This window comes from Cebus imitator, unplaced genomic scaffold (genome assembly GCF_001604975.1).
Source record: "Cebus imitator isolate Cc_AM_T3 unplaced genomic scaffold, Cebus_imitator-1.0 Scaffold451, whole genome shotgun sequence".
Classification (NCBI taxonomy): domain Eukaryota; kingdom Metazoa; phylum Chordata; class Mammalia; order Primates; family Cebidae; genus Cebus; species Cebus imitator.
In genome coordinates this window covers 1643217-1668609 of record NW_016107766.1, presented here as the reverse complement: position 1 = coordinate 1668609, position 25393 = coordinate 1643217, and the positions used below count along the sequence as shown (strand labels likewise).

General features: G+C 36.4%; 1 protein-coding gene across 1 annotated transcript in view; it reads right to left on the bottom strand.

Moving 5' to 3' along the window:
• The window catches only part of LOC108291403 (kinesin-like protein KIF6), a gene marked incomplete at its 3' end in the record, with an annotated part of 186501 nt that overhangs the window by 94023 nt on the left and 67085 nt on the right, over nucleotides 1-25393 (bottom strand). Inside the window, exons 4-5 of the mRNA XM_017511775.2 lie at nucleotides 7651-7798; nucleotides 2913-3022 (exon numbers count right to left, since the gene is read on the bottom strand). Of these exons, the coding sequence (XP_017367264.2) occupies nucleotides 2913-3022; nucleotides 7651-7798 (258 nt within the window). The remainder of the gene's footprint in view (nucleotides 1-2912; nucleotides 3023-7650; nucleotides 7799-25393) is intronic.

Genomic DNA, 25393 nt, shown 5'->3' with positions numbered 1-25393 from the left:
ATGTGGTAGTTTCTTGAAAACAACTGTTTTATAAATGAGGTCACTTCTAACTTGAGTCAATGAACTCTCCAACAAGAAGACAAAGCTACTAAAGGAAGAACAGTAGCTGAAGATGAAAATTAGCACCATCTCTGGAGACAATCTGACCAGTACTGAGAATGACTGCTGAATGCCAACCATGCTGAGAAATGTAGAGGACACAGGGTGGACTAAGGCATTGCACTTGCTCTCAAGAGGCTTGCTCTTTTCTAAAAGGAGCACATCTGAAAATATTGAAATCACTTCTTCTTTTGTGAAGGATAGAAAACTCAAAAGATAAGTCTTCTCCTGTGAAGGTCACTAATCTTTTTAACTCTTTGACATTGGAGGTTGAAAGACTGTTAAATACTACTTAATCCAATGCCCACATTTTACAAACACAGAAATCCAGAAAAATGAAATGATTTACCTAAGACTGGGACTGGAACCCCAATTTCCTGACTTCTAATCAAGTACTTTTTATTCTACATATTATGTTACCTCTCTTAGAGTTCAATGGACATTCCTCATTTCTAGCTCTTCCCATAGTTAGGCTGTACCAAACCACGTCGATTAGATTCAGATGAAAAGAGTTCATGCTCTGTTCTTCTCTCTGTACACTCTCATTTCAAAACGTCTACTTCACAGTTTCAATTCAGCAAATAATTTTTACAAATTACTAAGGACTTATTCTGGCTTAGGCAGCAGAAAGACTACTAAACCAAGTAAGGCATACTCCCTACTTCTGAGGAATTTATTGTAAATATAAACATCTAGAACAATATCCTTAGACAGCAAACTTATCTATGTAAAATTTACTATCATCACTCAATCAAACTTTCTAATGGAAATCTCCTTTTTAAGTCAATGATGCCTTAATTCTCTATGCCCCAGTATAAAAATTTTGAAGCTCTTTTTGCTACTCTGGCATGAAAGTGAGAGTATCTGGTTTTTAATCTTTGTTCTAACACTAACCAATTAGTTTTGAAACACTGGCCAAGTCATACCTGTCTGGGCTTAATCTCCTCAATCAGTAAAACAAAGAGAACACCAACCTTCTATGATTCATTTCTTTTCAAATTCAATCAAATCCAAGGTGCTGGATATAATCAAGTTATTTTATTTCACTTCTTTGCATATTTCTTGAATTCCTCTCTCCTCCTCTATGTTCATCATATCCAAGCTCTTAATTCCTGGATTATTGTTAACAGCTTTTAAACTCTTAGGTGTACATGTTACTTGCTGAAAGCAATTTGAAGCAAGATTTAGCCTGGAGGTATACTGGTTAGACTAGAGGCACACTTTTTAGAATAAAGCTCAAACTCACACTAAAAGACTGTCATTCAAGTCTCTCCAAAAACTGGCTTCAGTTGGCCTTTCTGCTTTTATTTCCAACAACTCTTTGTCCTCGTCCATTCAGGCTATAAGAAAACACCATAAACTGGGTGGCTTTATAAACAACAGAAATTTGTTTCTCACTGTTCTGAAGGCTGGCAAATATGAGATCGGGGTGCCAGTATGGTCAGGTTCTGGTGAGGGTCCTCTTCCAGGTTATAGACTTTTGACTTCTCACTGGTGTTCTCAATATAGTAGAAGGAATGAACCAAGTCTCGAGTGCATATTTTACAAGTGAACTAATTCTATTCATAAGGGCTCTACCCTCTTAACCTAATCACCTCCCCAAAGGCCCCACTTCCTAATACCATCACCATGCTGACTAGGTTTCAACATATGAGTTTTGGGGTGGCAAGGGTAACAAACATTCAGACCACAGCACTCCTCAACATACTGCCTTTCCAAACACACCTTCACATCTTTAATGTTTTTCCTGTCCTATGTAAAGAGTTTTACTTTTCTTTGTAAACTTAATGCTAATGGTTTTATTAAGCCCATTTTCTTGTATGGATTCAGTAATCTTTCCTTTCTCTTAATTCTTATACAAATATTTACAGTATAAATAACAGTCCCCTTCCTAAGTCCCTCTCATAAATATTTTAAACATAAAGAAGATGATATGCAAAAATTCTCAACCAACATTAAAGGAAGTATACATATAAAGGTAGTGTAAACAGTGTAACTTATTTTCTTTATTATTTCTTCTTAATTTCTTTAAAATTAAAATAATCAACTGATTGTTAATCTTTTTGGTAGAGAATTAATATGTACCTCTAAATTAGAGTATTTAATAAGAAGATAAAAATACATTTTCTTAGTTATAGGCTACTTCTGATACATGAAGATGTCTGAAAAAAAGTATATGAACTCTTACCAATTAATATATGTCTAATATAGGCAGATATTCAAACAAGCATTGAGCAATGTTATATAAATGCTGGCAGGGTAACTGGCTCCATTATTAGATAAACTTTGAAGCTATTTAAATTTCAGTCATGAAACAATCAGTGCCAATCTGATCAAATGATTGCCAAAGTTAGCATTAACCGTAGTAGAGAAGCATTTGAGGAAAACTAAAAAATGTTATTTTCTCTGTTTCAGATTCTCTTATTGCTGCTTGAACTCTAATTTGAATACCTTCTTCTAAGAAAATGGCCACAGTTAGAGGAGTAACCGGGTTTCATGTGGCAGAAAGAAAGTAGTACTGTCATATCCCATCAATCCTCTTAGCACCCAGTCTTAGAGAAAATTCATTGCACTCTCTTCTGCCAATTCCAAAAGAGATTTTCCTAAGAAATGAGTTCGGGCAATTTTAGTTCCCATCACTACTGTCCATTTGTCATAACTGAAAAAAAAATCCATTATATTACAAAAAGATTCAGTTATCCAGTATTTGCTAATTATGATTGAGACCAGAAACATACAAAGTTTCAAAGAAAACAATTGAAGAGAACATCTGAAAGTAATTTCCCTCCATTCTTTGTTGTTCTACTACTCACGGCAAATCTTCCAAACTGGAGGCTTCATGTCTTGGATCCAAAAGATCATGACCACATTCATTGTAGATTTCCAAATAGGAAATGTGCGTTGTATATATTTTGCTGCTGTCCTGATTGGGAAGGGGAAAGGTATTATTTATTAGTTATAAATAATGATTCTGCTTAGATGAAGATGAACACATTTAGCACTCAGTTTCCTCACAGTTTCTCTCTTTTTCTCTCACTTTATATGGTTTACATTTTCAGTTCATGACACTTTCAAGTTGCCAGTTACCATATGCATGAAACTTCTTTTAATGGCCAACACCCATGATTACAAGCAACTTCAGTCTGTTATTTTTTATTGGTTCCACATTATACATAAAAAGTCAATATACACTTAGAATGAGCCAACTTGGTTGCAGAACCGTATAACACACCATTTTTCACTTTCCAGACCAAAAAAAAAAGGTTACTAAAAAAATAAACTTACATTCTGTGAATAGTCTATTCATAAAATAGAACACAGATCATTACTTTGGTTTAAAAATTTCAGAAGCAAAATAGTTTCCACCTTTAATCATAATTCTTTTTCTACTTTTCTAATATTCAATATTTGCTGATGATATAAATAGACAACAATGAACGTGAGTTCCAGAGGACAGAAAATAGCTGATTAGTCAGGTATGAGTGGACATTAATAGTTCACTGCTGATACCTCACCTATGGAGTTAATTTTCTTGGCCCAAGAGGGCAAATCAGGGATATTTAGCAATTAGTTAAGAGAGAAATGTTTTTGGTGGGTCATTGATGAAATGCAATGACATAGGCATCCATGTAACGAGGCTAAAAGTCAAGGTGCCTGGTCCTAGTCTCAGTTCTGCCAATAGACAAAAATGACCCTTTCCCTTTGAGGTGGAATAAAGTACGGAATTTTCAAATCTTGAGAAAGTTTAGTTTTCAATATAAAATATCAAGCAGTAGCACCTTCTTCTTGTTCCTCCAAAAACACTAATGCTTCCATTTCTGCAAATTTTATCATGCTTCTCATAAGGGGAGAGTATATTTGTGTCTTGTGTCCAGCAGGTTGTCAGGGTGTCAGAGTATATACTAACAGAGAATTTGCTTAAGATGACCTTCCTGATCGATTCTCATCCATATCCAAGGCAATCCATTTAATAGATGTTGTTCAAAGGGAGCAAGGACCAAGTCACAGAGATAGCAGAAAGAATAGTGGCCTATAAATAAAAAGCTGGACTCCTACTCTAACTAGAGGTGAGCCTCTACCAAGTCAGGCCTTAGTTTTCAAACCCATTAAGGTGAGGAAGTTGGCTAATAAATCCCTATGTGTTCTTCAGTGTAAAATGAATGATTATTTGGTTCTAAAATGGCTCCAATTATCCAAATAAAGATACTGTCATTTCAGAAAGACAAAATGATACATAACAATTAAAGCAACTCTTAGCCTTCCATGACTATAACAAAAACACTAAAGCTACAGCTGAAATTCTATATTTTGGTGTTTTGTGAAAGTGACAACATGGACTGAATTACCAAGAAAATTTTTTTCAGCTTAATGCTGAAAATTCTTCTGATGTGGGTGACTCTAATGGTTATCCCAACAAATGGCCTATTGTTCACATTAGTATCCTGGTTTAGTAACGGTACTATTTCAATATAATTCTTTGGGTTATAACTTGGCTTAGCACAGGTATCAGAGACGATAAACACTAAACAGACTTTGTGTGGCTGTTCATGTAATCCAGTGTTTCTAAAATATTCCATGGAATATTCCAGGAAAACTGTGTTCCATGGTCAACATATACATAAACTCTGTCCGTCTCTGGAGCATGTTAAAGGCCCCAGGGGATATTTCAGCAACATGCTGAGATCCTGTCTAAACCAACATAGTTTTAAAATGTATCCAAAATATCTGAAATATCCCAGAGATTATTACGGTTTGAGATTTTAGTATACACTTCTAGTTCTTCTTACCATCAGATAAAAACTGGGTTTAAATATTGGATCTCCATTTATAACAGAATAATCTCACACTCTTACCCTCAGTTGTTTCACCATAAAAATGGGCACAATAACCCTGATTTTGCATTCTGTTGTAACAGAGAAATAAGATTCTATATTTAAAATCTTACAAAACTGTGTGGCCCATAACAGATACCAATGAATCATTGTTGCTGCTGTTGCTATTATCACTGTTGGAGTTATTATTATTATTTCTGGGAGCCTTCTAATGGAGAGTTCGGTATATGAATATAAAAGCAAAGGAAAATGAAAGCAAAAAGGACAGACAGCTTGTATGTTTGTCTGCAGTGGAGAAAAATCTCTTCTTCCAGAAATTAGAATAAATCATAAAACATCAGGAAAATGGCAGGTCCACTGCCCCAAGAAGATAGGGATAATGCCTTTGGCTCCTCCAGCTTCTGCATTTTCTGGATTTTTATTGGAAAATACACTTAAAATTCGCTGAGCTATGTGGCAAGCTACCTTTCCTTATTACTCCTTTTTCATGTTTAGGAATGCCAGACTGTAATGTAACACACATGTTTCCTGCAGACAGCCTTTTCTTCTGCCCCAAAACAAGTTTGAACCTCTCAATACTCAAAAATAATGAGCAGTGATTTCTAAAATAAATAGCAACAAATTTCTTCCCTTAAAATCAGTGAAAATGTGCTCCTATCATAATCATAGGCATTTCAGGACCCAGGATGCACTGGGCTCTTACTTTATCTTGAAATGAAGACTTTGCATAGGTCAAATGTTTCCTTTAAGAGAGCTCCATGTACCTCTCTAAGGCAATCCGCTGAGACCTCTGAGTACCAGCCTGCATTTTTCAGCTACACAACATGAGCAAACTCCATGATGCACTTCAAGTTACCTGGCCAGTTTCACTTCAGGTGTTTGATTATAATGAATGTACTGTACCCCATCATGAAAATATGTTCATTTGCAAAGAGTTGCCCTGGCTTTAAATTGGTCCAGTGGGCTCTCTACAAGTCTGGGAAGTTATTTAGGATCATTCAGAATGAAATGGAGTTTACAGTAATGTCAGTGACAGACAGATCTAAAACAGTCAACCTGAAAAATGGTAAGTACTAAGAAGATATTTAGAAATTTAGATCTGTACTTTAGTAACCACAAATAAAATTTTTAAAGGGACAAAACATATTTTCCTTTGGGAGAGGATGAGTTTATTCTATTTAACTTAATCAGGGGAATTGGCTTCATTTGTTTCAAGAGTTTCAAGCATTCTCTGAAATTGGTCAGGGATCACCTGGCCACATTAATATCCATATATGGGTATTACTGGCTGTGATAATAACTATCATATATTGAACATATACTGTGTGCAAGGAACTGGACAACGTCTTTAAACACGGTATGTTCAGCCCCTCAGAGCAACTCCGTAAGACTGAGGCATTAACTAACCGCCCCAACGCCACATGCTGTAAGCAGTACACTTTCTCAGAACCAGATTGACCTGCACCAATTCCAATGATCTTTCTAAGACAAACGGCTTCCACGTTAGGCCACAGCAATGACAACTATTAGGAATTATATTCCCAGTTTGTGAAATGTGGAAACAAAACAGGCAATGTCAGAAATAAGCGAGTAAATGAAAAAGGGGCCTTGGATCCAACATATATGCTACACTCAATCTTTTCTCATCCAAATTTTCTGGCATGCAAAGCTGGCATGTTTAAGCTAGAGAAAGATGAGCTGAACTAATGGATAATTGCTACTTTATGGATGGCAATTAGAATTATGCAGATCTCAGCAATTTTTTCTCATCTTTGCAACTCAAAATGCCAATATATAGTCAAGAAATTCTGGAGTGACTGTTATGTTGACCTAGTTAATACATTTATTATACAGAAGTAATACAACCAAGGAATTGCTGGAACTAGTGGGGACACTGGAGATTCTCTAGTACAATTCAGTCTCTGCTTTCACAGAAGGGAAAACTGAAACTCAGAGAAAGTATGTAACTCATTATAGGGAATTTGTTTGAGCACAACCACCAAAAAAAGCCTGTCCGAGGTACAGTGACAATACATGTAATGGAACAAAGCAGAGTCATGCATCAGGTGGACTTGGGCTAGAACTCCAGATCAGCTACTTACAGGATGTGGACCCAGAGGAAAATATTTAACCTGAGGCTCAGTTTTCCCAGCTATAAAATGGTAAGTTTCATCATATGTTCTATCAAATACTGGTAAAACTGATAAAGCTACTGGCATTTTGAGGCACTCAATAAAAGATACATATAATATAGATAGAGATCCCTTTTATACAATAATAATAATTACAATGGTATTTGCACTCTGGTAAATTGCTCTGGGCTTCTATCAAGTGTAAAACGGCAACAATCATACTATCCTATTTAGTGTTTTAGCAGCTCAAAGGAAGGTCTGCTTTGATAAGAAGGCATTCCTCAGTTTCTTGAGGAATGTAAGATATGAGTTGGTAAAAGGTGTTGTCTGCTCTTTCAACCTTCGTTGAAGGAGCTCTCCTTGAGCCTTTGCTGAAATAGCAGTCCTTTAAAGAGAAGCACCTTCTTCATTTTCACTTCTCCAGCAAAATCCCAACCTTTCCTTAAAGGTAAAGGCCAGAGTTAAGACACAATAATACTTTATCATTTAGACACAATAAAATAAAATGTCATAGTACATTTCCTGCTTTCAGTAAATTTTTGCTGAATATATCAAATACAAAATGACATGAACAAAAAGTTTCATACCTTTCGTAACTGTTCAAAAATGTATGACAGTGTCCTTGGGATAATGCCTCGGTCACTGTAACGCTCTGCACCCCCTGTGATAGTGAATGTCTTCCCGCTACCTGTTTGCCCATATGCAAAGATGGTACCATTGTAACCTGCCAGGAAACTGCAATAAAGAAATGACACACTTTTAGTATCAACATGGCTAACTGCGTATGAATTAAATGTCTTGTATCCTAATAATCTTACAGTGTTTAATTTTATTAAACACTATACAAAAACTTTATAGAAGTATCTATTAAAAATTTATATATGTAAGTTTCTAGCTATAATTTACATTCTTATCTAGGAACAGCAGCACATCAATCCTGTTCCCTAAGAAAGGATGTATAACTCAAATGGCGTTCAGTCATCTTAAATATATTCCTTGTCTTTTCGTATACACTTGACTCGAATCAAAGAATATATTGAAAAAATGTCCTGGGGAAACACCTGTAATTTGGCAAGCTGTCAACCTGACACCTGGTACTTCACATGGTAAATACCCACAATGGTAGTCACTTCCTAGAACAGGAGGAACACACTCTGTTTGCCACCATGTATCCTGTAATGTAATTCCCTACTTAATACTAAGCACCAACTGAAATCCTCTAGGATTTCCCCTCCTGTCTTTTCTTAGAATGTCTTTTTGGCAGAAGATGCTAGTCCATATATATTCTTCAGTCCTGCAGAGGAGCCCTTGATTTGATGGTGGTCTTAAGAACCCAAAGGCTGGATCTTCTCAGCTTTTGAATATAAGCTTGTAAAAATATAAGCATGGAATGAAGTAGACTTTCAAAACTGAGTCTTTTATCTATGCTACATGGAACAGTAAACTTCTGTAGCTTTATGTTTGTTTTTTTGTTACAAGTGGCTCCCTTATCTCCAAGATGTTTTCATCAAACCAGCTATGACCAGCTATGTCAATCAGCTATTGGTACCCACGTTGTGGGTAGATTTTTTGACGGATGGCTCCTCTGAGTTCACCCCTTACTGTTGGCATTAGAAATACTGCTCTACTACTTCAGTCAATGTCCTATCTACAGTTCCATATTTCATATGCTTCCATGCCTGTGTTGAGTGATCTATCATTATAAGGGCCTCCTAAAACACAGTTTTGACTGGAGGGTATTCTGAAGTGGTCACTTAAGTCCTGAGCAACTTGTGCAACTATTATACTAACAATACTATATTCAGCAGCAAGTCAATGCATCTTTTGCTGTGTAGGTAGAAAGTGTTATCAGTGCTGACAAATTCAAAAGGCTTAGTACAGGGAATGCGCAAGAAAGTATTGTTACTATGTGATTCAATGTTCAACTTTTGAGGAGGTTAATCACTTTTCTTCATGTGTCTTTACCTGGAGACAATAAATTGTTGAAATTCCCAACTTTTAAGATGTTGGAACTATGACGAATTTAGGTGTATAATTACAGAAACTTCTTCCACAACAGAATGTGTTACCAATGAAATACTGATGTCCCGTTAGCAATATGGTTTGGACATATGATATTTCTTGGCCATAAGTGCTCTAGGTAAATGAAGCCTAAAATTTTAAATATCTAACCTTAAACATTTTATTGATTCTTGATAGAAAAAATAATGCAAAATATACTAGGCTTTATATGTCTTTAAAAACAAAGAATACAGAGAACAAATTAACATGTTCATTTTGATATAGATATAGCCTATGAAAAGTGAGTATGGTAGTACACTACATTGGCGCCTGCTGATTGTTATGTCTACTTTTTTATGCTAAAATCCTCTTTCTCACTGCCAGTTGTCCTAGTATGCCTGTCTCTAATGCGTGGTCTCCCTACCCCCATCTGCTGTGGAATGGAAAAACAGATGGCATAGCTTCATAGAACACTGTAAAATAAAAAGGCTAAGGCTTGACCTGTATATACTCCTATGGCCATTTATTTATTACATTGCTACAATTAAACATTAAATAAGGAAATATAATCAGGAAAATTTGTTTTCAGTCCCTTCTGTAGAGCCTCCATTCCAACTCAATCTTGTAACCACTCTTCATTGGACACTAAGCCTTTTCATGTGCTTCTGGTATCATCTGCCCCAAGGAAAAATACTAGTTATAAATAAAGAAAGAGAAATCGTGGTGTAACAATCTTTGAAATCCATTACTCCACAAGAACAATAATATCAGTGGCAAAAATTGTCAAAATCAACCTTTTCAGAACTCTGGAAATTGTCCAAAGGCTCACACCAATCCAAGAAGTGTTTATGTAAGACAAAACGCTAAACTCAGTAGGAACTGTGAGCTTTGTGGTATTTTAACTTGAACATTCCCAGCAACTCTCCCTAGCTCCATGGTAGCCTTGAAAAACAATAGCCTTGAAACACTGGAGCTGTGAAATCTAGCAGCCTTGCAACCACTAAAGGGGGTAGAATGGATTTGGAGCTCCTCAAAATGCCCCATCCTCAAAGAGCTACCACTCTCTGACTCATCTGGGAGCTCTCTGGAAAAGCTCCACTCACAGTACTTGCCTTTGTTAGATTTGAGTCAGAGTTCACTCAGCTTGAGCAGCCCTGTCCTAGGGATGTTTGCTGAAAAAAATCAGTGGCAAGTGTTTAACATCACAGTTGGCAAAGCTGCAATACCAATGAAATAAACAAGAAGGTAGCCAAAAACTTAGAAAAAAATCTGTGAAATATGATGTATATCAGGGGCTTCAAAAACCTCTGACATACTCCAGGGAATCAGGAAGGCCACACATGTGCAGGATTATATGTATGCCCAGAAAATACCTGAGGAGGACATTATTATTCACTTCTGGCTGGCCTTGAGACTGCACTAACAGAAACTGAGAAGAAAGACAGTGTTACAGACTTCCTCGGCATTGAAGGTATGCCCCAGCAAGCATGTAGGGACCCTCGTATGTAGGCTGGGAGAACGAGGAATTCAAGGAATTTAAGGTAATTTATTTCATTATCTTGCCTAAATTTACTAGCTAGTTTGTTGGTGATAAATTTGCTCAGTTTTTATTTATCTTAGAATGTCTTAATTTCTTCTTCATTTTTGAGAATAATATTGCCACATATAGAATTCTCTATTTGCACATGACATAATCTTGTGTGTAGAAAATTCTAAGGAATTTACTATAAAATTATTAGAAGTAAGAAACAAGTTCAGCAGGGCTGTAAGATACAAGTCTTAACACTGTGTACATAGCAATATTCCCTAAACTGATGCTAGCTTACTTGTGGAAATTGACAATATTCTTCTAAAATATATATGGAAAGTCAAAGGAAACAGAATAGCTAAAACAATCTTGAAAAGAAAGAACAAATATAGATGATTCACACATCCCTATTTCAAAACCTATTACAAAGCTAGAATAATTAAGATGGAGGGATACTGGCATAAGGCTACACATATGGATCAATAAAATAAAATTAAGAATCCAGAAATAGAACCTTATATTTATGATCGCTGATTTTCAACAAGGGTCACAACACTATTCACGGGAGGAAAGAATGGTCTTTTTAACAAATGATCCTTGGACAACTGGATATCCACATGCAAGAGAATAAAGCTGGATTCCTACCTCAGACCATGTACAAAAATTAACTCACAATGAATCACAGACCTAATTTAAGAGATAAAAGTTAAAAGAAAATCTTGAAAGAAAATAAATCTTCATGACCTAAATTAGGCAATGGTTTTTTCAGATGTGACATCAAAAGCACAAAGAGCCAAATAAAAAAAATAAGCTGCACTTCATCAAAACTAAAAACTTTTGTGTTCAAAGGACACAATCAAATAAGTGCAAAGACAACACAATGGAGATAATGTTTGCAAATTATATCTATCTGGCAAGGGACTTGTCATCATATCCATAATCTGTAACATACAAAGAAATCTTACAACTCAATAAAAAGAAGACAAACAGTCTAATTAAAAAGTGGGCAACAGATTTGAATAGACATTTCTCCAAAAAGATATGCAAATGGCCAATAGCATATGAAAAGATGTTCAACATCATTAGTCATTAGGGAAATGCAAATTAAAACCACAATACGATGCAATTTCACACTCACTTGTATGGCTAAAACAGAAAAAGGGACAATGAGAAGTGCTGGTGAGAATGTGGGCAAATTGGAACCTTCATACATTGTTGCTGGAAATGTAAAATGGTACAGCTTCTTTGAAAAACAGTCCTACAGTTCCTCAAAATGTAAACCTCATATTACCCAGCTAGATACATATCCAGCAGTATTAAAAACATGTGTCCACACAAACATTTGTAATGAATGTTCACAACAGCATTATTCATTATTTAGCCAAAAAGTGGAAACACAAATGACCGTCAACAGATGAGTGGCCAAACAAGATGTACTGTATCCATTCCATGGGATAGTATTTGGCAAGGAGAAGACAGTACTGATACATGCTACAGGAAGGATAAAACCTGAGAACACATTAATTTTAAAAAGTCAGTCCAAAAAGCCATATATTGTGATTCTATTTGTAGAAAATGTTTAGAATAAGAAAATCCCATAGAGATAGATAGTAGGTTAGTGTTTGACAGGGGCTAGAAGGAAGGAAAAATGGAGAGTGACTGCCAATGGGTATGGTATAGAGCTTCTTTTTGGGGTAATAAAATGTTTTAAAATTAAATAATGGTGATTGATGGTTGCACATTTGCACTAAAAACAACTAAACTGCACACTTGAAAGAGTAAATGCTTTAATATTTGAATTACATCTCAACAAAGCTGTTTCAACAATAAAAATAGTAGAGTCTACACTAACTTGGTAACAACCAGATGCGTATACTATCTTTTCAGTAGTACTTTTAAAAGACAGAGAGAATAGTAATTAATAAAAGGAATGAAAAGCTAGTGATTAATTTCAGCAATGAACATTTTTGTTAAGAAATATTTCTGAGCTTCCTAAAATCAACAATGCAGGCTACTGCTTAATCCATCTGTGCTAGAGACAGCCCTGACATGTAAATAAATCAACGCTTTACAAATCTAGGGTTTGATCATCAGAAGAAATTTCCATTGTAGAAACTCTATCCGTTTTTTGTTTGTTTGTTTGTTTGTTTGTTTTGGCAAAATGCACTTTTCCTAGAAGTTTAAATTATAAAGCTATTTTATCATTTCTTATCTTTTAATATTTGCATGAGCAAAACAAAAAATAAAGCCTTGACCCTTTGAAGATTATAAACTTAAGTGTCACTCCAGACACATCACATTTACATGCTAGAAAAAAAAACAAGTCATTTTAAAGTTTAGATTTTCCATTTTTATGACTCTTTATTTGTTTAACTAGGCTCCAAGTAGAAGACTGTCTGGAGGATCTGCCCAGAATGAGACCTCATTTTGTTTACCTCCAGATGCAAAGGCTTTAAGACTCTCCATATACAATGTCTAAATGAAAGTAACAAACAACAAATCATTATTGTAGTAATAATTTAGTTCACTAAACCAAAAAACAAGACATAAATTATAGTCCCTCAAAGAGACAGCATAACTGAAAAAAAAAAAGAAATAATATATAGTAACAGGATCATGAATTTTATGTGATGTCAGCAGAGTTCTTCTAACCACACTTTGTCCAACCAAAGAATTCCCTCTAAGGTATTTCTGAAAAACAGTTACACAAACTATGCTTAGACAGGACCAGGTTGTACTTAGAGAACTGGGTAGGACTGACTTCATTTTTTTGAGGGGAGAGGCAGGTGAAGCAGCATCTTAAAAGTTTAGTCTTAGTTTAATAGTTAAATTTAACAGTTCAGTCTTAGAAAAATTAAAAATCAGAGGAAAAAAATTTTATATGTATTTATAAACAGTTGTTAGAAGCAAAACGTACTAGTTCACTCAGAAAACACAAACCAAACAATTAGTACTAAGGACAAATTTTTTAAGCTTATAGAAATATGCTATATATATGTTTAATCTGAAAAAAAATCTTTGCTTACTATCAACACAACTAATTTGGAAGAGAATGAAAGTTAAGTTCCCCTATTTTAAATACAGCTAGTGCTCGACTTACGACCACAATTGGGACCAGCAGACCGGTCGTAACACGATTTGGTCATAAGTTGAGTAGGCTATATGTACAGTTGAAATGGTGCACAGGGAGATGGTAGTGCTGCCGGAAGCTGGTCCACACTGTCGTACGCCCAGCTGGGCAACGTTTGCGCTGCCAGACGCGGAGCAGTCGTGGCTAGCGATTGTGGTCGTAAAGTCAAATGGTCGTAAGTTGCATAGGTCGTAAGTCGATCAATACCTGTATGCAGTTCCCCCTCATCCATACTTGCCTTTCACACAGTTCTGAGATCCCGAGTAAGTAAAAAGCAGTTATTCTGAAATCCCCAGAGCAGTTAATTTCTGTTCACTGTAGCCCTCTTTCTAGAATAAAGTCTCTCAACCCCTCATAGGCAGTCCCAAGGGGCTATTGGGTCTTTTATACAGAAAGATGGTAAATGACTCTTAATTGTTTCATTTTCAGAATGTTTCACAGTGTATAAATTCAGTAGCTGAAATTTTAGAGATTTCAGCCAAAAACAATAGCAATTCAAAATTAGCACAATTAACACAATTCAGCTTTGCCATATATAAAAATAATCTTCTCATCAGTTAAGCTATGGAACTCGTAAATGAACATGGAACTTGTAACATTTCCAGCAAGATTTTGATCACGGGGCATTTCCTGTTGCTACAAAGACGGGAGAAAACATGTGAGAAGGCCAATCCTTCTGGGGAATTTAAGAGAATAGTAGACTTTGAGAGGTCTATTTTTCTGCCCAGCAAGCTTTCTTAGTCCCTCTTCTGGTAATAGGCTCCCAGTCTCCTACAAGCTCAGGAGGGACAGGCAGGGCGTATGGACCCCATGACTCAGGCCTGGCTAATCATACCACCTAATCCCAACTCGGTTCTTCCAACCACTGTCCCACCTGTAACAGCTATTAAATCATTGCAATAAGCTGATGACATGACTCAAGCAAAGCAAATGAGTGTCTTCATGTCTTCTGTGTAGACTTTGAGAAGAAAACAAGTTTTCTTTTTGCTGGGATCCCTACTAAAGGCTATATACCCTGCCCTTCAGCACGAGGAAGCAGGTCCAAGTAAAGTTCAGATGGGTGGAGGAATATGGCTATGTCAGGAACCCAGGTCAAGAAGTAAAGGCCCCATTTTTTTTTTCTTCATTTGGGCTGAAGTGCAATGGTATAATCTCAGCTCACTGCAACCTCAGCCTCCCTGGTTCAAGAGATTCTCCTGCCTCAGCCTGTCGAGTAGCTGGGATTACAGGCACTCACCATTATGCCCGGCTAATTTTTGTAGTTTTGTAGAGACAGGTTTTCACCATGTTGGCCAGGCTGGTCTTGAACTCGTGACCTCAGGTGATTTGCCTGCCTCAGCCTCTCAAAGTGCTGGGATTACAGGCGTGAGCCACTGCACTCAGCTAATGTTTTTTAACTTTTTTTTCTTTGAGACAGAGTCTTACTCTGTCCATCAGGCTGGAATGCAGTAGTGCAATTTCGGCTCACTGCATCCTCTCTCTCCCAGGTTCAAGCGATTCTTCTGCCTCAGCCTCCCAAGTAGCTGGAACTACAGGTGCCTGTCACCACAGCAGGCTAATTTTTGTATTTTAGTAGAGACAGGGTCTCACCATGTTGGCCAGGCTGCTCTCGAACTCCTGACCTCAGGTGAACCACCCACCTCGGCCTCCCAAAGTGCTGGGATTTCAGGCATGAACCACCTCACCCAGCCAAAGGCCCTGATTTTTATATCACTCCCTTCAATTCTTCTTTCAGCTAAACCAGTTATGTGAGACAAGAAATCTTCTCTGCCTTGAGTTGGAATTCAGTTATATGCAACCAAGAGAGTCATAATTAATGCAAAGATTCTAGAGTGATCTGAAAGACACCTCTTATTCCTTGATTTAGAGCAGGGATCTCAAGCTGGCAGTAAAACTTGCCTACAGGAATGTTTAAACTTATCTAAATTTGAATGCCTTTTTGTGAGATGTGTTCTTCAGTTTGGCCTTGGTTTTCAACATTCCCTTACATCTTAGAATCAACTGCTTCCTAAAGGTATTTTACTTGCCTAGACTTGAAAGCAGGGCTGCATCACTACACAATCACAGTGCAGTCCCTGTGAATGCTGGTGCTTCCTCACCTTTGTGCAGTGCCTAGTCATTTGTGTAGACTACTGAGAAGCCTGCTGCTTGGAGGTGCACAGCATAGAAGTCCTGTGTAAAGGCTTCTGAGTTTAGTTCCCCTACTTTAGACACTGTCCTTCCTAAGAGCATGTTTTGGCCCAAGGCAGTGGCTTATGCCTGTAATCCTAGCACAGGAGGCAGAAGGACTGCTTGAGCCCAGGAGTTTGAAACCAGCTTGGGCAACATAGAAAGACCTTGTCTCTACCAAAAGAAAAAAAAAAAATTAGCTGAGTATGTTGTGTGCTCCTGGAGTCCTAGCTACTCAAAAGGCTAAGGTGGAGGATCGCTTGATCCAGGACTTCAGGGTTACTGCGAGTTACGACTAGGTAACAAGAAGACCCTGTCTCTAAATAAGTAAGTAAATAAATAAAATAATTCATAAAAATAAAAATGAAATACAATAAAAGCATGTTCTGGCAAGATCATTCTAGGATCTTTTACAGCTCCACTTCTACGATATATTGATCCAGCTGTAAATCCTCATAGAGAAATAAAGTAGGTTACATGGCTAAACTTCATCAACCTAAATCAAATCATCAATCAATTTGGAAAGGAATATCCAAGGCCAAGAATATCTAGATTAGAAACAGTTACCTCAAACAACCAAAATTATTTTCTGAGAAAAATGAAACTGTACACATAGATTAACTGGTAATTTACACATCTGTGGGCATATCAGTTATTAAACTAGAGTCACAAAGAAAGAGACACACAGGAGAAAAAAAAATGGCTAGCAGAGCATTTGTTTGGCCAACACTACCTTTTAAAAAAAATTCAGTCTGAATGGTCTTAGTCCCCAGGATCTGTGCCCCCCAATTTAAGCGCAGATACTACCACTCCATTCGGCCCTCATTGCTTTACTTCAGGTTAATTGTTTGCCCTCCATGGGATGTTGAGTTTTGCAACCCCTGCTATAAAGTGACTCAGATAAATGCTAAGAGTAACACTTCAATTTAAAAAAAATAAATCAACAAAAAATTAAACTAAATGTCAGCATCTTCCGGGTTTTGAAATGTCATAAGCAATCCTCTTATACCATCAACCACCCAAGAAACCAAATGGATATCCCCTCCATCATTGTTCGCATTTCATATGTGACAGGAAAACAAGAAAGTTGGGTGCTTTCTTCTAAAACAGTCACTTTGGCCCAATCAAGACTCCCACTCTGGGATGTCTCACTAAAAAAGGATCAGCAGCTGCCTGTCTTGAAAGATTTGCAAATTCTCCTCTTTGGAGACAAGGACTAAGTAAGGGGATCTCTTGAGATCCTTCCCAGTTCTATGATTCCCAGGGCTTTGTTCACAGTCTTGTCCCAACTACTTCAAACCAAACTTTGCAAGAAGCAAACACATCACGGGGCACCTAATCCAAACAGTCTCTCTTGAAAGGATCATCAAGGTCTTAAGCACACTAAACAGCTTCACATCCATAAGTTCATGGACCAAATCCAGGCCAGAGTGCTCTCTAAATGAGGCTGTTTATTATTTCCCAAGTTACTGAAGAAACCATTTTGTCTTAGTATTAATAATAAGCAGCTTAACTCTGGTAAAATAACAGAAATGCATGAAACTTTAATAGAAAAAATGACCCTTTCTGAACACATTCCAGTTATAAAATGATTCAGTTTGAAGTCCAGCATACAGTGTTGAAAAGTGATGGCTATATTTTTATCTTATTTACATTATAAAAAATGCATTTGCTATAGCATTTCTGACCAATATTTTTCCCATGATTCTTCAGAATAAACACTTAGATTAACTAAATATATAATCATTTTCAGATGACCATCTAAGGAGGCAACTGAAATGAAACTACAAAGTTTTATACAACAATGTGGGGAAAATTCATTGCCTACAGAAATTTATTAGGACAGAATCTTGCATAAAATCTCAACCGGTTACTTTGGGTTTCTTTTGCAGGGATACAAAAGAAAATAGAAAATACTGTTTCCTAAAATTGTAACACTGAGTTCTCTGTCAGTAAATTGATCAATCACATTTCTCAAGAATTCATGATATTATATGAGAAGCCTGGTACTATGTGCTTTGTGAATTTACAGGGGAAATAAAAGCTTCTTCTCAAGAAATTTGCAGTACAAGATCAAACAAGATAACCACCAAGATAAGTATCTTTAAATATATGAGCCTGTGTACATATTCACCTGTATAATCTTCTAATTTACATGTCAGTCTATAATTTTTTTAAACCCAAAGGGCTGATGTATAAATGTGTCTGGCAAGAGATAAAGAATTTAAAGAAAGTCCTCTGCAAAAATTTATCATTACAGAGGCCAAGTGAGAAAACTGTGTTTTCCTGGAGACTCCATCCTTTTTCTTGCAAGTGTGAATCAAGCTTCTGAGTCCTCTAACCATCTGAATAGGTGGAAACAGAGATCTAAGAATCTAGGTGAAGAAGTAGGGGGACAGGCACAGAAATGAAGAGACAAAGGGCCTATATTTAGGGGAGGATTTGTCTGAAGAGTTTGGAAAAAGAGTGGAAAGTGGAAAGTTGAGCACTGCAAGATGATAGGGGAGGGTAGCACGTGGCTGCCATCAGTGTGGAGAGTGCTGAGAGAAGCAGCAGTGGAGGAAAATGAAGTCCCCTACCCCCGGCAATTCCTGAGAGCCCGAATACAATCTGACCTTTGAGTACTTCCAAAAGTGACACCGTACACAGATTGGACCACATGGAGCTCGCTCTAGTTTATATTTGAGTTCTGAGCCTTTTTCCCCATACTTCTAGTCTCAAGATTACTTGCCAAATAAGACCTTCTTATTTGACTTCAACTTTGTGTAAAATAGAAGACAGTTTGTACATTCTTGGGAAAATTCAAACACACTTTGATTTCAATGGATAATAATCAAGGTGGAAAACTGTCCTTTGGAATAGAAAGGTAAATAAAAATACATCTCATGAAGTTGCAAGTAATCATCACAGCTTTGTTTGCATCATGGATACACAATGATCTAATGAGATTTAGGAGGCAGAGTTTGAAGCAGAAAGATGCAGTCTGATTGGGATCACTGACAAAGGAATCACGAAAAAGGAACAGAAGAGACTGTTCAGCTAAGTAATGTCATCCTCACCCTGCAGGCCATGGAGAACTATGGGCTATGGAACTATGGCCTGTGAACTAGAGGGGCATAACAGTGGAGATGCAGAGTCAGTCTTGGCTGGGCAAACATCACAAGAGGAGTCTTCTAGGAGCATAGTATGAGGAGAGACAAGGGGACAATGGAAGGGGATAGTGTTCAGGAAATTTCATGAGACACATATCCTACTATTTGATTATGGATAATAGAGGTACAGGATCATCTTACTAAGTGCGATGAACACTCTCAATGAACTAAAAAATCTTTAGTCTTAAAGCACTCAATCAAAATTTATATATTTAAATGTTTCTGTGGCACTTCAAACTCAGTCTGATCAAAACTGAACTTATGACTTTTTTCTTTTAGCCATATTCTTCCTCTTTCATTCTCTAAGTAATCTATTCTGAGACTTCTATTATCTCCCACTTTAAGGATGAGAAAATTTAGCTTTAGAGAAGTTAACAATATCAAGGTCACACTTAGTAAGTGATAAGAGTAAAATCAAGGTGTATTTGATTCCAAATATAATATTCTTCCTACTATCTAAGTTATAAAAGAAACCTATCATCTTTTTATAAAGCTGACAATCAGGTATGTTCAGTAGAGTAATATCCAGTTAAACAGATGTCTCAAACTTGCTCTCCACAGAAGTTCGTACGCAAAAATAACTTAAAAATCTCAGAGATTAAGTATGCTGGCTTCATGTTTATAAAATGTGAGGGCTAATCAAAATAAACAGATTAAGATCAATATAACAGTTTAAGTGATATACAATTAAATTATATATTCCACTACTTTTCATTTGTTCTCATCTTAAAATCACAGCTTTGTTGCTGACACAGCCTATAGCAAGCATCTTACAGGTATGAACGCAGTGCAGATTTATAATACTTTCATCTGGTGTACCTTGATTTTCATTAATTACATAGCACAATCTTGCAAAGTACTGTTTTATAACACCACTATCTAGGATGGTTAAAGACAGGAAAGAAAATTCACTACAACAAAAAAAATCTGTATCACCATTCAAAGAGAAGCAAAGGATGTGACTTTATCATCAACAGGTTTACGATAGGATTAAAATAATAAAAAACAGAAAAGAATTACTAATTTTTTTAAGGTTTTCCTCCTGAAAGCAGATATAAAAGGAGAAAGCACCAGAGACTTGGGGTACAGCCTCTAGGAAAGTCAGAAGATTCAGAGGAGAGGAAGAAAGAATGCAGATACTTTCCTCAATTTCCTTTGATGTCTGACATCTAAAAACTCTCTTTGCAGTTCCCCATCTGGAACCCAAGGATCACAAAGGGATTGCAACTTGTAATGAGTGGCTAAATATATTTTACACAAAAGGTAAGGTCAAGCTGCTGGGAGGCTCTTAAAATCTAAAGGAGAGGGAAAGGGCAGAAGTGCTCTTCACCACTTCTCCCTACTTCAGTTAGCTGACTGTTCAAGAGGAACAACAGAGGACTTTGTGAGGCTGGAGGAAAAAAAAAAAAAAAGAAAACTCTGTAGGATGCCAGTGGGGGGGTGGTTTCATAGATTTCTCTGGGCAGAAAGCTGGGAATGTGGTCCTCTGAAGGCACAGGAAACAAAATAACTCTTGAGTATAGAGCAGAATATAGCAGAACTAAGAAGGCAAGCCACTGAAAGCAGTTTCCTGTGGCCTTTCAAATAGCAGAAATTGGTTCACTGGTATGGCCCATTATTAGGACCTTGTTTTCAGCACAGCACTGCAGGATGTAGGGGCATATTCAATGGCAGTAACAAGTTACTCTTTACAAAGATGACAAGAGGAAAGAGTCCCATGGTAATGAGAGGCTAATAACATTTAATGTGCTTGAGGTGAATAGGTGGGGAAGGCAGTCAGTCATATTTACTGATATCTACAGCAAGGAGGACAAGACACCAGGGCGGTGGGGGACAAACTGTTACACTGAAGATAAAATGGAGGTCATCATAAAGCAAACTCCCCAGCTCCTCTCTCCACTCTCAGCCTCCACTCCCACAAACAGAAGTTTATCTCCTCTCCTCTGGTCCTAGAGATTGGCCGTCTTCCTATCTAAAGTTAAACTCTTCCAATTGAATTCTAGATGGCACCCATTCTTTCCTATCTCTAAGGGACCTTTCTCCATCAATTAACTCCTCTCTTGTATTTTCTTCTTCTCCCTTTATATTAATTGCTCCTCCTTAGAAAATAAAGTCTCAAGTTTCTCTCATTACTGGAAATACCTTTACTTATTTTTGATTATACAAGTAATTCATAAATGCATGAATACATGCTTGTTAAAAATATTTATATTACATTTAAAGTCTCCTTTGAATATAATTCCCCTCCTCATCCTCCAACTTTCACCATAGTTATCACTGTTATCCCTTTTGTATGCATACTTCCAGACATTTTACATACAGCACTGCTTCATGTCTTTTTCCCTTTTTAAACAATTGGCTTAATATTCTACATACTGTTGCTCAATTTGTTGACTCAACAATGTCTCTCAGATCACTAGATCCACCTCATTTTTTATACTCTGAGTCTGTTATAGTTTTTCACAGTATAAATGTATAGTTTATTTAATCAGTTCTTTGCTGATGAACAATTGGATCCTTTCCAATACTTGTCATTACAAACAGTGCTGGAAGGAACAACAGTCTTTACCATTTCTCTACAGTAGATGCTTAAAAGTAGAATTTCTGGATCATGGAGCAGGCATACGTTTAGTTTGATAGATACTGACAATGATGTCCTCTAAAATGGCCTTGCCAATGTATATTCAGACCTGTAATAGAAGAGTTCCAGTTTCCTCACTTGCTCTTGATATTATCACATTTTTACTTTGTCAATTTGATGAGAAAGAGATATTTCTTATTTTAAATTTTCATTTATTGGATTGTAACGTGATCAAACATTTTCATATTCATATTTTATATTCACATTAAGCATACTTTTGTATGTTTATAGACCAATTATATTTCCTCTTCAGGGAAATGCCTGTTAATGTCCTTTGACTAGTTTTGAGGTAGATTGTTAGTCTCTTTCTTATTCATTGGGAGGAGTTATTTCCATTTAATCATAGTAATCCTCGGCTTATGTTGCATATTTTCTCCCAGATAGTAACTTCCCTTTTAATACTGTTTATGGTGGCCTGTTATCCAAAAATTTTATTTTAATTAAGTCACAATTTTTTTCTTCATATTTTTTGCATTTTATGTCTTAACAGGGCCAGTTCTCCAATATCATAAATGTATTTTCTCCATTTCCCTCTATTTGTTGCTTTTTATCATTAGTTATTTAACTCATCTTATATTTTTTAGTAACATAAGTTAGAATCTAACTTTGGTCTTGCTCAGTTAATAGCTAATTTCTCTAGTACCATTTATTAAATGATCTATTATTCCCTGATACATTTTAAATGCCACTTATATCATTAACTAAGTTCTCATATATACCTGGGTCTGTTTCTGAGCTAACCATTTTATGCCAACAATGTATTTGTTTATTGTCAATAAACAAATTGACAATACAACACTATTTTACTTATCATAGATTTGTAATACAGTTTGATAGCTGCCAAGCAAGTCTACCCATCTTCATTCTTTTACAAAATTGTCTTGACTATTCTTGTACATTTTCTTTTCCTTGTGAATTTTAAAATCAGTTTTGTCAAGTTTTAGTTGCTTCTAATTTATTTGACCACAGAAGACATTTTTCAAAGATCAATATTCAAAGGAACACACTTCAGTGATACACTGACTTAGGCTGTATCTGGCCTAAGGATTTTTTTATTTGGTCAGTATAGTCTTGACCCATTCATGTATTTTAAAATGTTTGACACTCATCTAAGAGCCAAAAGTAAATAATAAATGTGCAACAGGGTGTTTGTATGTATGTGGTAGGGTGTCTCTGTCTTCCCAAATGGCAACAACTGGCTGAGGCCAAGTGGTGACTACTTCCTTCAATTACATGAGCCCTAAGTCCGAGTTCTCCAGTTTCTGAAATAGGCCCTTGGATCACGTGTGCTATTCTCTGAGAACCCTGCATTATTGTAATACCATCCTAAATAGCTTCATATCCCTCAAATTCATCCTCTATCTATACTGCCACCAGAATGACTTTTCTATACACATATAACTGGGCCTCTCCTATGCTTTAAATTATTTGGCAACTGCCAATTCCTTTTAGGATAAGATCCAATGTTTTCTGTAGGCCTTATAAGGCTTTTCATAACCTGGAATATTTTTCACATGTCATTTCCCATTATTTCCACATTATCCTTTCTCTAGCCATTTGACCTGTCTACAGCACCCAATAGATTTCCCACACATTAAAAATTCATACTTCAATTTAAGTTGTTCTTCCTGTGTAGAAGGCCAAGTCATCTACATCACAAACCTCACCCTCCAGTCTTCTGCCCCAGCCAAATTTCTTTTGTCCTCGCATTCATTTGCATGGAGAACTCCTATATTTCCACATTTCAGACTCAATTCCATTGCTACCTGCTTTCTAAAGCTCCTTCTGACCACTTGCCCTGTAACTCTCACCACCATCCTAAGAAAGAATGGAGGCTCTTCTTCTATGTCCCTCTTCCACTCATTATACCTTCCACTAATGTTCTTGTCTATTTGACTCATAAGATTGTGTTCTTCTTGGAGAAAAATTCTGTATTAATCAATTCAGTATCTCTTAAGCCTGGATCAGGGTAACTAGAAGTTTGTAGGCATTCAAAAAATCTGTGGAATAAGGGAAGAGAAATTTTGAGAGAGGAAGGAAGGGAAGGAGAGCTTAATAAATTAATCACTGCTTCCACTCTTGGGGAGCTTAGAGCCATATAGAATTCTGCTCATTATTTAAAATAATAGTATAGCCAGTGAGACCAAACAACTAAATTCCTAAAGAGAGCATGGACTTAACTTTCTCCCACATTTTAACAAGTAGTGTCAACACAATTAAATAATTGTTTCCCTGACAAACATAAAAGTTGTGGAAGTAAAGCAAATATCATAGACAAATTCTCTCTAGATTTAAAGGTAAGGTTTTTAAAGTTATTTTGCCTTGCAAACAATATAGTTTCATTTCTGAAATAATAAAGGAATTCGATGGAAATAAGTGATTGAAAATATTTTACTGTGCACATAGGCATTTAGTAGTCTCCAAAGTTAAGATAGCCTGCACTCAAACAAGACTTAAGGATGCTCCTTGGCAGATATGAACATTCTTTCATACTGAAGACCACTCAGCTATACCAGCTTTGTCAAACCACAAAAGTGATCTCAACAAGATGCCTAAACCCTACAATCACTTTTATAGAACATTTTTAGATTCTGACTGGTTCCATTCTGGTATTTTTAGCATCTGTCTAGCAGACTTGCGCATATACATAAAACACACAAAATTCCATTAGCACAACATTAAAGTTTCAAATTTAAACATACAGGAAACTGAGAAGTTATGGTCCTCATAATAACTGTAACTTACCCACTTTATATATGCATTATGTGTTAAGTTTAGACATGAAAAGGTCAAGCATTGAGCTGGCATACAAAAAGGACTCATATATATACAGTCCAAATTCTCATCTCGCTTAGAATGTCTACCTTTATTTTAAAAAAACGATACACTAATATAATCTGCTTTCTATATACATAATGGAGACAGAAGGAGAGTTGGAATTGAGCCTATTATTTCATTAAATATTCAGGTGGTTTAAAGTTATTCACACTGTATTAAAAATTGCTATGCCTTTTCAGGACACTTTTAGTTCAGAAAATTAAAACAAAGTACAGAAAGCACCTATTTCCAAAATAAGGGAAGTATAAGATTTTTAAAATATCTTGAAAATTCTATAATGGTTAAAAGAGTAAAAAAAAGTTTACACCTAACACTCTTACAATATCTTTTCAATTCTATTTATTAGTTTATTTTCTCTCTAAATTCTCATTATATAGACATTTTTGAAGGAATTCTGTCAGCTTGGAAATAAGAACCACCTCTTGTGAGGAGCATAATTTGCTTCACATAAAAGAAAAAAAGCTTACTTTGTTCTACTACTACTTAACATATTAAGTTCAGAGTTATACATTAAATAATTTCCCTGTGAGCTGAGGCCAAGCACATATATTTCCACCCAGGGGGAAAAGTTTAGAGTCAATGAAAACACAACTCAATAATGAAGGTCTTCACACAGGGGGCAGTCAGCCAAGCTAGAGCATGAAAGGCCAACATGGTGTGTGGCTCTTACTTGAATGCACAAAAAAGACCTACTAAATCACTTAAGTACTGGAGTTTTCTTTTGAGTTATAAAGAATCACACAAACTTTGGGCTAGAAGGACCAGTCTGGTTTGTCCTGCTTTCAGGTAGGCCCACCCAAACTATCCTGGACAGAGGAGAAATTGAACTATATTTAGAGCCTGCCAAGAGAATCCACAATTGCTCCTAATA